The following is a 13,749-nucleotide window of genomic DNA, read 5'->3' as shown; positions in this document are numbered from 1 at the left end:
ATGATACATTTGATTATATTTTTCTACTTTTTGAATAGTACCTATACTTATTAAAATATTTCCTAATTAATTATTATATATACCATAAAAATATTTATTTTATAACCAATAGCATATACCTATTTTGAAATTACATTAAACCTTTATTTAGCAACTTAAATTTGAGAATTTCCTGAAAAGTTACCATTGTGTGCTCATGCCAAGTGGTATACATTTAATGTGGAGTATATAATTGCACGTAATATAATCGGATGATCATGTTTCACTGCAGTTGAACAAATAACATATTAAGTAATTATGATATAGCGGAAGGCGATAAGAGAGCGATAAAAATGATCTAAATATATAACCTATTACCATAGATTAAATTATAATCCCTTTTTTAACATTTACGACTACAATTATATAGATGAATGAGGGTTTAAATACAAATAGATTAATACAATTAAAACAGTCGCCTCATGTACTTGTACTACCTATAACAAGTTGTGTGTTCCGGTTGAACATGTGTGTATTCTTTGTTACGTCTTAACCTGTGGGCCTAACTTTGTTTTTAAGTTAAAATGTTTTTAGCACATTATTAACGATATTTTAGGTAATATAAATCGCAATCATTCAATTATACGTTTTATGAAAACCGAACACTATTAAATTGGACTGTGTATGTTTTACTGTTTCAATTTTTTATGAATATTTGGTGTTTGGAAAACAAATACTAAATTATTTTAATTTTAATAGTGTATCATTATTATTTTTAATCATTTGAAAATTAAATTTTATTAAATTATGAATTAGTGAAAAATTATTTTTATAGATCATATAAATGTAAATTTTTTTATAAAATATATTATAAATTAAATAAAAACATTAAATATGTTTAAAATTTAAAATTTCCTATTTTTATAAACGATAAAAAAGAGCCAAAATGTTTTGAATTACAATACATTTTGTTATGACTAGAAATACATTACATTTTGAGAAAACTTCAAGTACATACAAAAACGAAATCGATTTCGTCTAATACTATAAGTAGTATCGCGTAAAGGTCCGCTCAAACCGAAGCGGTAGCGGCAGCGAAATCTAATGTCTATACGTTTTAATACCGACGCACTCACTATCGCGAAATTAATACCGCGGCGAAAATGTTACCTCAAGATTGAGCGCGAAATTTTTATTTTTCGTTTACCGCAACGATAATCAGTTGTAAATTCCCAAATATGAGTTATCTACATTTTATTATTAATATATTAATATCTATAGAAAGCTTATCATTACATTGTATGATATATTTTGACTTTATATTCAAACACAAATCTACGAGTATTCATCGTAATTGTACACCTTGCAGTTGAATCTTTAAAAATTAAAAAATAAATAAATCAATTTGTTGTTTTGTACTTTAAAATATTAATATTAATAAATAAAAATATAATAATTACTATAATATATGTACGCGCATGGGTGTCACAATATCGACTATAGTAATTTTCGGTGAAATATTTCGCTCTCCGGTTAGGTTAGATCAGCGGTATTTAAAAAGCGATAAATACCGCTGAAGTTACCGCCACCAGTACCGCTTCGGTTTGAGCGGACCTTAATAATACCCATTTTTCATTCATGTTTCATTCGTTTTTTCTGGATATAAACCATCATCCAAATTTATATTGAAGCATTTTCACTGCTCTAAAACTCTAAAAGGTGATTAAAGACATAAAAATACTGTTAAGTTGCGGGTAAGTGGCCAATGCTCTGATGTACATTATACATCGAGGTAGCCACTGTCATACGTATGTTAAATTTGAAATCAATAACTATTGTATAATAAAAACGATTCTAAACAAAAGGATCTGTCTGCCTGAAATATGACTTGGTCAATTTTATGATATTATTGTTGTTAAATGTAATTTATTTGAATAATATTAATTTTAAGCTTAAAATATTCATTGAAGGGAAAATAATATAAAATTTAGTAGACTCCCAATCTTATGATCATTATTCATTCCTTTGTTTTTATTGTCGACAGTGAGAAGATCAGTTGACGGTTTGCAAGAGCTTGTTCGTTGATGTTTTCGACGCAGTAATGTAACTATATTGTCTATACGTAACGCCGTAAAATACGCATTTCACGTAAATACGATAATATATTATATTATATATTTTTTTTTAAGCCAGAGAAATCGCATTACCGCTACATAGGATTATGTGATACGAGCGTGCCACTGTGATTGGTAAAAGAAACACGTGGATAAGGTGTACGGCGTCCATGACTGTAATCATACACATTTCGTTTATTGCGGCATATGTCTGTAGCTTAACTGTGGTGCATTAATAATATCGTAGTCTCTATAAAGACTATAATCCTAAATTTAGGAAGTGGCGTGTGTGAATGTGTGATAATATATTTGATGTGTGTAGTTGTAATCATTTTCAAAACGATCAAATTTATTGATTGCATATAATAATAATAATGCATATAATTGCATATGGTTGACACAGAATACTAAATGATACATTTAATATATTGAGTTATAGAATTAAAGAGTAAGAGTTATAGAATTTAAATTTGAATTAATTAAAAGAACAATAAAATTAAATAGTTGAAAAAGATTACAGTAGGTATCAGAGAAATATTTACAAAATAACTCAACCATATATCTATACTGTTATTAACAACAGTTATGCCTACGGTTATAAGTTTATGACTTAGGAAAGAGAACGACGTAGTGTCGTATATTGTCGGTAATATTATTAATAAATTTCCAGCAATATTTTGGATTCGTTTTAATTGAGGTGAGGGCTGTACTTTATTAATTTAATTTTTATAAGAAGGTTTAATGTCTGTTTTGCATTTAGCTCTTAAGCGGGAGAAATTAATATTATCAGAGACTTTATTAAATTTTTATAGAAGAGAAAAGCAATTCTTTTATCTTTTAATAATGATTTTAGCTTATTAAAATAGGAAATATGACATGGGGACAACATTGCTTATTGCGTCGTATATGATATGATAAAATTGATATAACACTATAACATCAAAAATTGCATGAATTTACATTAAGAAGACGTTATACCCGCATGTGTTGCTCCTTCTTACAATTTATTGCGTAACACTACAAATTTTACGCTCATCAAAGCTCCGTGAGTTTAAAATTTAGAGTGAATTGACCTATATTTTATATTTTAATATTTTAATTTAAAAACAAGTTATGAGTATTTTAAAATTGTAAATTGTTTATATATCTTAAAATACTCATAACTCGTTTTAAAATTAAAATATAATGAAAAGCCCATGAGAAGCCCTCGATAATAATTTTACCTTTAATTTTTATAAGAGGTCAATTCACTCTAAATTTTAAACTAACAAAGCTACACGTGTTCTGCTGAGCGTAAAAATTGCTATGTTACTCACTTGTAAGACGGAGACAGCACATTAACGCGGGCATAACGTCCTCTTAATCACTTATATAGTGTGTCGCCAATAAATTAAACAATGTTGACATAATAACAGTTATAAAAGCCATAGATTAAGTCGTGAGTGGTGGTTCAGGTATTATAATTTGATCACAATTGAATGATATATTAATGGCCAATGATGTAATATCCATTGGTATTAACGAGTATAGACGTTGTCATTGGAGACGGATATGTGAATAGATATATACATGCCACACCCACACGTGTTGTTTCAAACGTACAACATACCAAAGGCGGGAAACAACCGAGAAAGCTGTTCTAGTGTTCTGTACGAATCGATTTGGGAGTTACTCATCAATAGCAAAGAATAAAACGAACAATCCAAAAAGCTAAATTGTAATATATTCCTTTTATATTTGGCTTGGGGAATTGTAAAATAAAGTTATTATTACATTCGTATTGTGTTAGTGGCGAGGGGGGAGGAATATAAACGCATCAAATATTAAAAACATTATATCTGAGTTGAATCTGAACAAATATATGCTAAACACTATACTGTAATTATAGCTTTTATAGCAAAATTAATGAAATTACTTTGTGGTATTTTATTGATGAATTTGTCTCATCATTTAAACGACATTCATTTACCTCTTTACGTAGCTTAAGAAAGTGTACACGTTGTTTCAGAACTCTGTCACTGGTTATTCTCACATATTTGAATGATTATTCAGTTTTTAAATGACGATATGAACCAAATATTTTGAAATGTCGGAAGTTGTGTTTAAAGTGGTTTTAAGAGACGATGTTGTCCATTAGAGCATTAGACCATTCAAGTCTTTGGTCTATAACCGGTTTTATGTGGACATTAGACATTGAGTATTTGAAAACAAGAGATTTGTAGTTGATATTATGTCCAAGTTGATGCGTCACCAAGGCTTTTAGGTATAGGTACATTAAATTAAATAATATTTTAATGGCGAGCTAAACGATAAATAAAATCGGAAAAAGAATCTGTCTGGGTAGATTTGCTTATTTCATGTCCCACGAGCAACGATTCGTTGAGTCAAATTAATCAAATTACTACGGAATGCAGATGAGGCGGATTGCCCATTAGGCACTGTAGGCAGCTGCCTAGGGAGGCAAAATTTGAGGAGGTGACAAATTGTGTAGTGTTTATTGAAAAAAAATATTAAACGTATAAATAAAATTGGAAAATGAATTACTTTTTATTTACGAAAAACAGTTAATAATGCGCGTATTTTTTGTATATTTTAAATTTTTGTAGATCTTATATGGTATACGCCATACGGTATATCTATTTATATACTGCAGTGTTTTACATTATGTCCTTAAAAATGATTGTAAATTTGTTGTATTATTGATGGTTCATAATTAATAAAAATAATGATCATTGTACGTTTTTTTCAAAGTAGGCTAAATAACTAAAGGCGAAAACAATGTCTAAAAATTCAAATGGATGTCCTTTAGCTAATATTTAATATTTAGAGTAGGGATTTTAGAGGGGTATTGTAACTTGTTCACCTATTATAAGGGTGACAAATTGTTGGTGCCTATAGCTGTATAAAAGGTAAATCCTCCTCTGACGGAATATGTAAGGTATTTTCTCTTTTAATAATGATAAGTTGTACAGATAATTCATATGGTTTATTCTTAAACGAGTTTAACTAGATAAAGTTTAGTTTAGATACAACTTCTTTATTCAAACAGAATTCATAAGATAGGGAAAATTTAATGCAATTAACACTTAAGATAATCCACATCATTTTGGTCAAGCGTGGAATACATTTCAATTGGAGTAAATTATTACAAACTATACGCACGTAATATAATCATAATAACCACGCGTTTCACTGCGGTTGAACATATGCCGGTAATATGGTATATCTACTTCTTCGTTGCCTTAATGGTTTAAATTCAAATAATTTGTCGAATGTTCTTAAATAATATAGAGAAAAGAGGTAAAAATTAGTAAATTTTAATATTCAATAATTAAATAGTTTCAGCGAATAAGGATTAGAATGAAGAGCAAAGAAATAATAGTAAAAAATAAATCCCTAATGATTGGAAAAAATGATGTATTCTAATAATATATTTGTAGTTTTTTTTGAATATTTTCATTACATATTAATATATTAGAATCCCATTTTTTTATGCTTCCTTATGTAATTTGATTTGTTATTTATTACATATTAATTATAATAATATGTAGTACCTATAACCTGTATAACCTACATTTACTTTTAGATTTCAGTTGAAGTTTTTGTAATTAGTCAATATACTTTTAAATACATTAATATACATTTTTAATATCGTTATAGTGTATGCCTTTTTATCATTTTAAGTAAGTTTGTGGATTATTATATTTTATAGCCAACATTCCTGATGACAGGTGTTGCTGCAATAAATGGAATGATGGCTTGTCTGCAAATGGCACAAGTATAGTACACTGAGTTTAACGACATTGCATAGTTTTCGGTTCTCTGATGTGAGCCGATTTACAAAAGAAAATTCAAAAAGAATTACTACAGGAAAGGATCAAACAGATTTACGCATACATTTTGAAAAAAAAAAATGTATAAAATAGAAAGTAGGTATACATCAATAATTAGCAAATAGTATATTTTAACGTAATTTATATTTATTATTAATGTTGTAGGTACCTATATTAAAAGTTATGCATTATTACAAATAAGATTATAAAATATTACATAGACATAGGTAATAGTTCAAAAGTGAATAACACGATTTTTTATCATGGTGGGGAGGAGGTTGAACCCCCAAATCCTCCCCTTGCGCACGGGCCTGCGGTGCAGCAGAACTGCAGAGTTTAATAACCGTTTGGCCTATGGATTCAGATAAAAGTACTGTCCGGATCTGTTGGGAGACAAGCATGGTATTGAAATCAGAGTGAGTCATGAGACAAAAAGCCTAACCGACTCTTATTCCATGTCAATGGTGAGACGCTATACAGTCATAGACAATATTTATATCTTTCGGCTTTCCGAAATGTGTTTAGTTTATTCGCTATCATTTTTCTGTAAAATATCTTCCAGATAGAGTGAAAGACCATGAGAAACTGCGAGGTGGTATTGTATTCGTTGACGACTTGCCTAGATCTCCAGCTGGTAAATTGAAACGAGAAGAACTTCTAAATGTTATACAATAAATGCATATAATTTTTATTAAAATTAAAATTACAATTAAAAGAAAGTAATTGTTTAATATGTGTTATTTGCGTTATTTACACGGTACTCAGATGATTTAAATCTATAGAATAATTAATAATCAAAACAGCTAACATAATAATATTAAATGTTTGAGTTGGTTTTCTATGTATATTCAATATTGTATGTTTATACATGCCATATTGCGTGATTAAATATTTTATAAGTATAAAATTAAAACAGTACAAATTAATAATGTTGAAATAGTGCTTGAATGCTAAATCATTGGATATTAGTTAGGAAGGTGATCCACTTATAACTTAAGATGGATTTCTCAGTACCACCTCATTCAATAGTTCAATACTAAAAGTAAGTAAATAATTGTTATTAATAAAATGTCATTCAGCTCCAGCGGTAACCCTGAACTAAAATTTCACAGTGTTTAAATAAAAAAAAACATTTCTATGAATTAAGACATTAAAATTTTGTTAGAAAAATGTTTAAACCTGTGATATAATTATTAAATGAATTTAAAATAACAAAATATGCATTAATTTTAAAACTGATCAGCTGATTCATTTTAATTATTATCTACACTATTTTATCAAAAAAATGTTGTGCCATCAAATTTTATTAGCTTAGAAAAATATTACTATGTCAGACGTTTTACATAATACAATATGATAAATTCAAATTTTTACTAAAATAATATTTAGGTAATTATAATTTGAAAAAGTGTGAATTTGGTATAGATCTTTATTTCTTGGCATTAAATAAATCAAATTGTCTAAATGTTTAGCTGCTTAAGAGGACGCTATACCCGCATGTTTTGTCTCCATCTTACAAGTGCGTAACATTGCAAAAACTGTTTCGCACGGCAAAGAACTGAGAAGGCTACAGTTATAACTAAGAAACGAAATTTTCACCACATAATAAGGAGATCATTTACTGTGCAACATTCTTTTCAATTTTTCGATATCACAAATAGAAAAAAAGTTCTAGATGTTTCAAAATTCATTATTTTTTGCGTTTTTCAAAATCGAATAACTTTTTTTTCAGTTTTAATATGCACAGTCAAAATTCCCTTTTATTTGTGGTGAGAATTTCGTTTCTTAGTTATGACTGTAGCCTTCTTGGTTCTTTCCCGCGCAAAACAGTTTTTGCAATGTTACGTACTTGTAAGACGGAGACGACACATGCGGGTGTAGCGTCCTCTTAAGGTCTGAAAAGAAGCTAAGTCACCAAGCGGCCAATTTTGTCAGAAAATCTCTATAACAAATGGAAATTTGTATAATTGTCGAGCTGTCATAATTATCAACTAATATAATTATTATGAGTTTGAATAATATTTACTGAGCATATTGTAATATAGCAGGGGTGGCCACTAACCTTAACTTTGGGAGCCGCAAATTTATAAAGTTAATTCGAGGTGAGCCACACATTGTAAAACAATGTTTATAAATTAAAGATACATTTTTCATTTTAAAACAAATGAAGGAACATGTATTTACTTTTAATTTTAGTCTAAGTTTGGTTCAAGAGCCTCACGAAATTGATTTAAGAGCCGCATGCGGCTTGCGGGCCTTGTGGCCACCCCTGTAATATAGTATGATATTAAAGTATTTTAATGCTATAAGTTATAAGTAATATATTAGATTGAATTAATAATTGCCAAAAATATTCCATTAAAAAAACTATGTGTGTAAAAAATATAATACTTATACTTTCAAGCCCCCACAAATATCACGAGTATTTTTAAATTACAATAAAATAATCAAAATTTTTAGTCATAGTTTAAAATTTTAGACTTTAAATTTCATCTAAATTTAAACTTGGAACATCTATAAAAATTACATTATAGATATTTTATTATAGATGATAGATTTTATTTTGTTATAGTTTTATTTATTAATTTTTTTGATTTTTTGGTTAAAGTATGAACTACTTATGAGAAACCTTGTTATACATTTTGTCCTAAGCCGTAAAAATTAAATATTTTATACATTTTTACTACAAAATGTTATTTTTAATGAGCAAAAATATTTGTTATATTCCTAACTGTGAATTTTTTATTAAAGATTATTACGTAAAAAATGAATCAAATAATAAATTTATATTATTAAAAATGTACAAAAAAAAAATGTTTTAAAACAAATAATTATTTTCTTTTCTTTTTTAGTTTATTCATTTTTCTATTTTCTTTTCTTATTTTAGACGCCATTTTAGGATTAGCCATTAATATATTCTTGTAACGTTTTTTAGTTGTTTGCTTAAATTCCGCATCTGCTAAAAGTTCATCGACCATTGTACGTTTTCGTTCTTTATTAGTGAGACGACCAGATTTATATTCCAATGGAGAATCAATTACTGTTCCAACCTAAAAATACATAACATAAATACGTTTTAGAAGAATTTTTATTTGAATAAAATATTTTAAAAGTTTACTTGAAAATATTTTGGATATGCTTCGGTTTCGTTCTTTTTATAAAACCGTTTAGTATCTAATGCTGATCTCATACGAATTAAGTCAAGATCATGTCGAACACTGTCAGTCAATTTAGTTGCTGGTAAATTAAACCAATCTTTGCCTTTAGTCTTTGCTTCTTCTTTCTAAACAAAAGTATAGAACATAATATATAGTATTATTAAATTCAAGTAAAATGAAATGTTTTCTTATGAATAGTTAATGTATATTATGTAAATAAAACTCTTAAGTCTAAATGATTGCATTTCTTAAGATTTACCAGTCATTAATTGAATACTATTTACAGATTAATCGTAGAACATTATATTTTAAAATCAGATACTAACAGTAATATGTTAGCTGATGCCATATTACCTCACTGAGTATCATTAGATACTAAATACAAATAAAGTGAAATTCCTATAAAATGTTTAAAAAAGAAAAAAATTATACTTCCAGAGGAAGCAAAAGAACATTATAGTACACACTAATATTAAAATTATTTTTTCTTAGGTCTTGAATGCATAACATCATGTTAATAGATATATAAATATAAATTTTAAATATTTTATAAATTATTATATTATTATACACTAGAATATAATTCATCTATATCAACTACAGACAGAATTATATAAAATGATTAAACTAAATTAAATTGACAAGGAGTAACTATTTATTTTGACAATTCAGAAAATGTATGTCAAAACAAATTTTTTAAATTAATGACATACTTATAGTTTATTGATTTCAACTTTTCAATCTAGTGTTAGATTGCATTATCGATTTGACTATTAATTATTAAATAAACAAAACAAGTCCATACGCGAAGAACATAGAATACCTTTTTATTTCTTTTGATGACCTTTTTGCTCTTTTCGTTCACTGGTACTTTGTAATTTTTTTGGAAACCAGGTTTCAAGACACTCTGTCCCAGCAGTGCGTCGACAGCGTCCATGCTTTTTGTCAGAAGAACAACTTACAGTTGACCGTGCTAATATTATTGTATTGATATGTATTTCTATTTTCTATTAAATAATCAATAAGTCACATGTCGGAAATTCGGTACAGTACTATTAACTACTAAAGTACTAAGTAGTAGAACACTAAAAACAGTTTAAAGCGTAGTGTACTTTACTACCAAAGTGTGGCGTAGTGATAGTGAAAGTGAACTATTAAAAATTTAGTGACCGAATTTGTTGCTGGATCGAGTGATAACTGATAACGATAAGAAACTAAGAGGTTACAATCAAGGGGAATTTATAAATTAACTTTGGTTACAATTTAATATTTCCACTTTGCCAAAGAACTTCAAATTCAAAAACTGCGAATTGTAGTTGGTGCATGATAAATAGTTTAGTAACTGCTGAATGTTGATATCAAAATCAATCGACATTCGTCATCAAAACCACCTTGGTGTAGAATTACTAGAATTGTGTTTTACACTGAGTATTTTTCAGATTCGTTTATAATCTAGATCTAAGGTTAGATGCCTTATCTTTGTAAAGCTTTTTGATTTTTTCGTTTCTACCATTCTACCCTTTGGTCACAATTAAACACAGAAGACAGAATATGTATTGAAAACAAAATATGTGTCTATACAAGAATTTTCCAAAACTCCAAAGACTAAATGTATTAATATTGGTTTTGTGGAGTGTTCAATTCGTTTCTAAATATTATTTTTTTACGATTGATTCATTGATGAGTCAATATGTAATTATTAATTCTTCAATCACGATTAAAAATTAGTCATATACTTAAAATGACCTATAGTCTTAAGATTCTTTTTAGTTTTTAAGTGTTTAATATTACGGATTGAACTAACCATTAGAAAATATATTTAAAATAAAATTTTGTCTTGGATCCTCCTTGATTTAAGTAGAAGAATTTGTAATCAAGTAAATTGATAATTGATATAATTATTTCATGGTTCGTGATTCATGGTTTATGTTAAATTCGTATTTCCATTTCAATATTATTCTACGGTAATAGACTGTTCTATGGTAATAGCAATAGCACAGATTATATAATCTGTATTCTGTGGTAATAGGACATAATATAGACATATAGCAGCTGGTAATATGAAATTTTATATATTCATTATATTCTGTGATATTAATTATTAGGGTATGTTGTTTCCTCCATGATTTAGGAAACAAAATGGTAGACTGTCGCAGGACACAAACACAACTATTTACTCACAAGCACAACCACAATTTTGTTATAATATAATATGACTCGACTATTCGAGATTCGAGTTCCATGTATTCAGATCACACTTAATCGTAATTGTTTAAAAATTTCGATTTTACTTCATATTGTTTGATAAACTCATTAATGCGTAATGATTAATGAAATATGAAAATATATATCAATCTGAAGTTTAGGAAATTTTGTCAATTTTGAACGCTATTGAAGCTATTCGCTAAAATCGGTTAGGTAATTACTATAAAAACAATGTATTTAAGAATGTATCAATAGCGAATAATGACATAATAGTGTTACACCATATTTGTTTGGTGATCATGATATCTAGCAGTGAAAAAAATCAACGAAAAACATATATACTATAATTAAGCGTATTAACTTACTCGCGCGCGTCCAACCTGAAGATTGTTTTAACTTTAAATTATATTAAGAAATTAATTAGAAAATAACAAGTGACGATATTCAGGAATTGGAGAAAACGCATATATTATATTTTCATATTTCAAATATGAATTCATTTTTTAATAGTGTATGACATATATCTTCGGAGACTTAATAAAATCCAACGCTCGATAATATTTAACAATAGTACTTAAAAGTTAAATCATAATCATAATAATAAGTTAAATAGTATTTTAGTAATATGCACTAAGTACGTATGGAGACATTGGACTCATTGGAGTTAAAACGATTAGCGGGTTTCGACGACGGCTGTTCAAAAATAATATTATATTGCTACGATTCAGCGTAGAATCTGATAACCGTTTCACCGATAACGCCGCACTTCCATCGCCGGCAAGTCGATTACTCAGTATCGAAAGAGTATTATTATGATATTTTTATCTTTATAGACTCGCCACAATATTATTAATTATTATATTATTGATTAATTCTTGTTTACGTAGCGAAAATTAAATGCGATTAAAATCATGCATCGAGTGTCAACTGTTAATCCGCCGACGACATGACGATGTGGTACCTATATCGGTAATTTATGTTTAAAAAAAAAAAAAAAAAATAAGAAACATTTTCTTGCAAAACGCTGCCAAGGAGTGCGCGGCGGCCGACCAAGTCTGACGGTCTCGTTGCGTCGGCGTGTCACGATCGCGTAAATTGTAAAACGTCTCAAGCGTGGTTCGGTTGATAAAAATATTATAATCATTACTTGTATTCGAGGACGCAACTGCGATAATAATTTTAAAAAAAACTAGTGGCGCGTGGGCGTTTAAAATAAGGCGGCTTACTGGTATATAATAATTGAAAGGTTTTGAAGTCGTTTTAGTATTTAGAATGAAAATAACCAAGATTAATACTATATCCGAAGAATGGCGTTTACGTAGCTATATTGTGTCTGGAGACCGATTCTCCATAGATTATTGTGAATCACCGCTAAAATATTATGTCGAACGTCCCAGAAAATACATTTTTCTAATTATTGTTATAATATTACGCGGATCTAGTGTAGACACAATTCTACTGGACTTTATGTTTTGCGCCATCGCATTTCTATTATTATAATATTATGAATGTATAACGTATAAAACTATAAAACCGTGTAGTCTACCGGCGCACAATGGCCGCGTACGTAATCGCCGTCGACCGTCGTTCTCCTCAATGGATTTTTACGCCATTGTGTACTGTTATACCTATTATTCTACGTGTGTATATATTATATACATATGTAACATTGCATATTATAATATGTTGTTTTGAACTCCATTCTCTAGAATAAATCGTTAGAACTTACACAGGTACATTTCGTTAATTTTGTTTGGACGGTCCAGTATATTATATCGTATAGGTTTACAATGGATTTGTTTGGTTTGCCGGTCGATTGTCCCATCGTCTGACCGCGTATGGTTTATAAACGACATACCTACGTGTTAAAAATTAAATATTAATATGCTACAGCGTATCAAACCAAAAATAGTGTCAAGTCTACACCCAAGAGTAGTATAATACTATTATTATAAATTATTATAATGCATATGACAGGTTAACACTATTAAAACTCAGAAGAAAATAGTATAAGCTATGTTTCCTGTTTCAGGGAAGAGTGAAGACCCTCCACCCAAAAATGAGCAACAGAGCACCCTCTATCCGTTAATCGGCATCCCTCGAAAACGCTCCGAACTGTATATTTCATCCGTACAGCCGTAAGAGTATATTATTATTACCGGTATTATTTGGTAATATTCGTTAATCAGCGGTCCGGCCGAAGAATCATATTTATTTCTTGGAAAGTCAGAATAATTATCAAGACGCAGACAAAAAAAACCAGTCTACATTGCGATTTTTCCGAATTTTTATTTTTATCTTCGAGGAATAATATAACTATAACCTATAAAGTATAAATGCAAACAAGAGGCAACAGCGATCAGCGATCGTCAAAACTCGCAACGTTTCATTATTAGCCATATCATATTAGTCTAATGGTTTTATGCGGCGTTACGGCTGCCTAGCACTAGCCCAAAATAA

The 13,749-nt window shown here is 28.8% G+C and overlaps 1 protein-coding gene across 1 annotated transcript; it reads right to left on the bottom strand.

The window, feature by feature from the left end:
* Window positions 1-8,693: 8,693 nt before the first annotated feature.
* Window positions 8,694-10,265, bottom strand: LOC107163148 (deoxynucleotidyltransferase terminal-interacting protein 2). Its single transcript, XM_015510444.2, has 3 exons — window positions 9,908-10,265; window positions 9,045-9,209; window positions 8,694-8,976 (listed from the first exon to the last, which is right to left on the bottom strand). Exons 1-3 carry the CDS (start codon window positions 10,019-10,021, stop codon window positions 8,758-8,760), a joined length of 498 nt encoding a protein of 165 aa, XP_015365930.1. The 5' UTR covers window positions 10,022-10,265; the 3' UTR covers window positions 8,694-8,757.
* Window positions 10,266-13,749: the final 3,484 nt, after the last annotated feature.

This window comes from Diuraphis noxia, unplaced genomic scaffold (genome assembly GCF_037042655.1).
Source record: "Diuraphis noxia isolate RWA-SAM2 unplaced genomic scaffold, SU_Dnox_SAM2 contig0003, whole genome shotgun sequence".
NCBI lineage: Eukaryota > Metazoa > Arthropoda > Insecta > Hemiptera > Aphididae > Diuraphis > Diuraphis noxia.
This window is presented reverse-complemented; position numbering and strand designations above follow the sequence as displayed.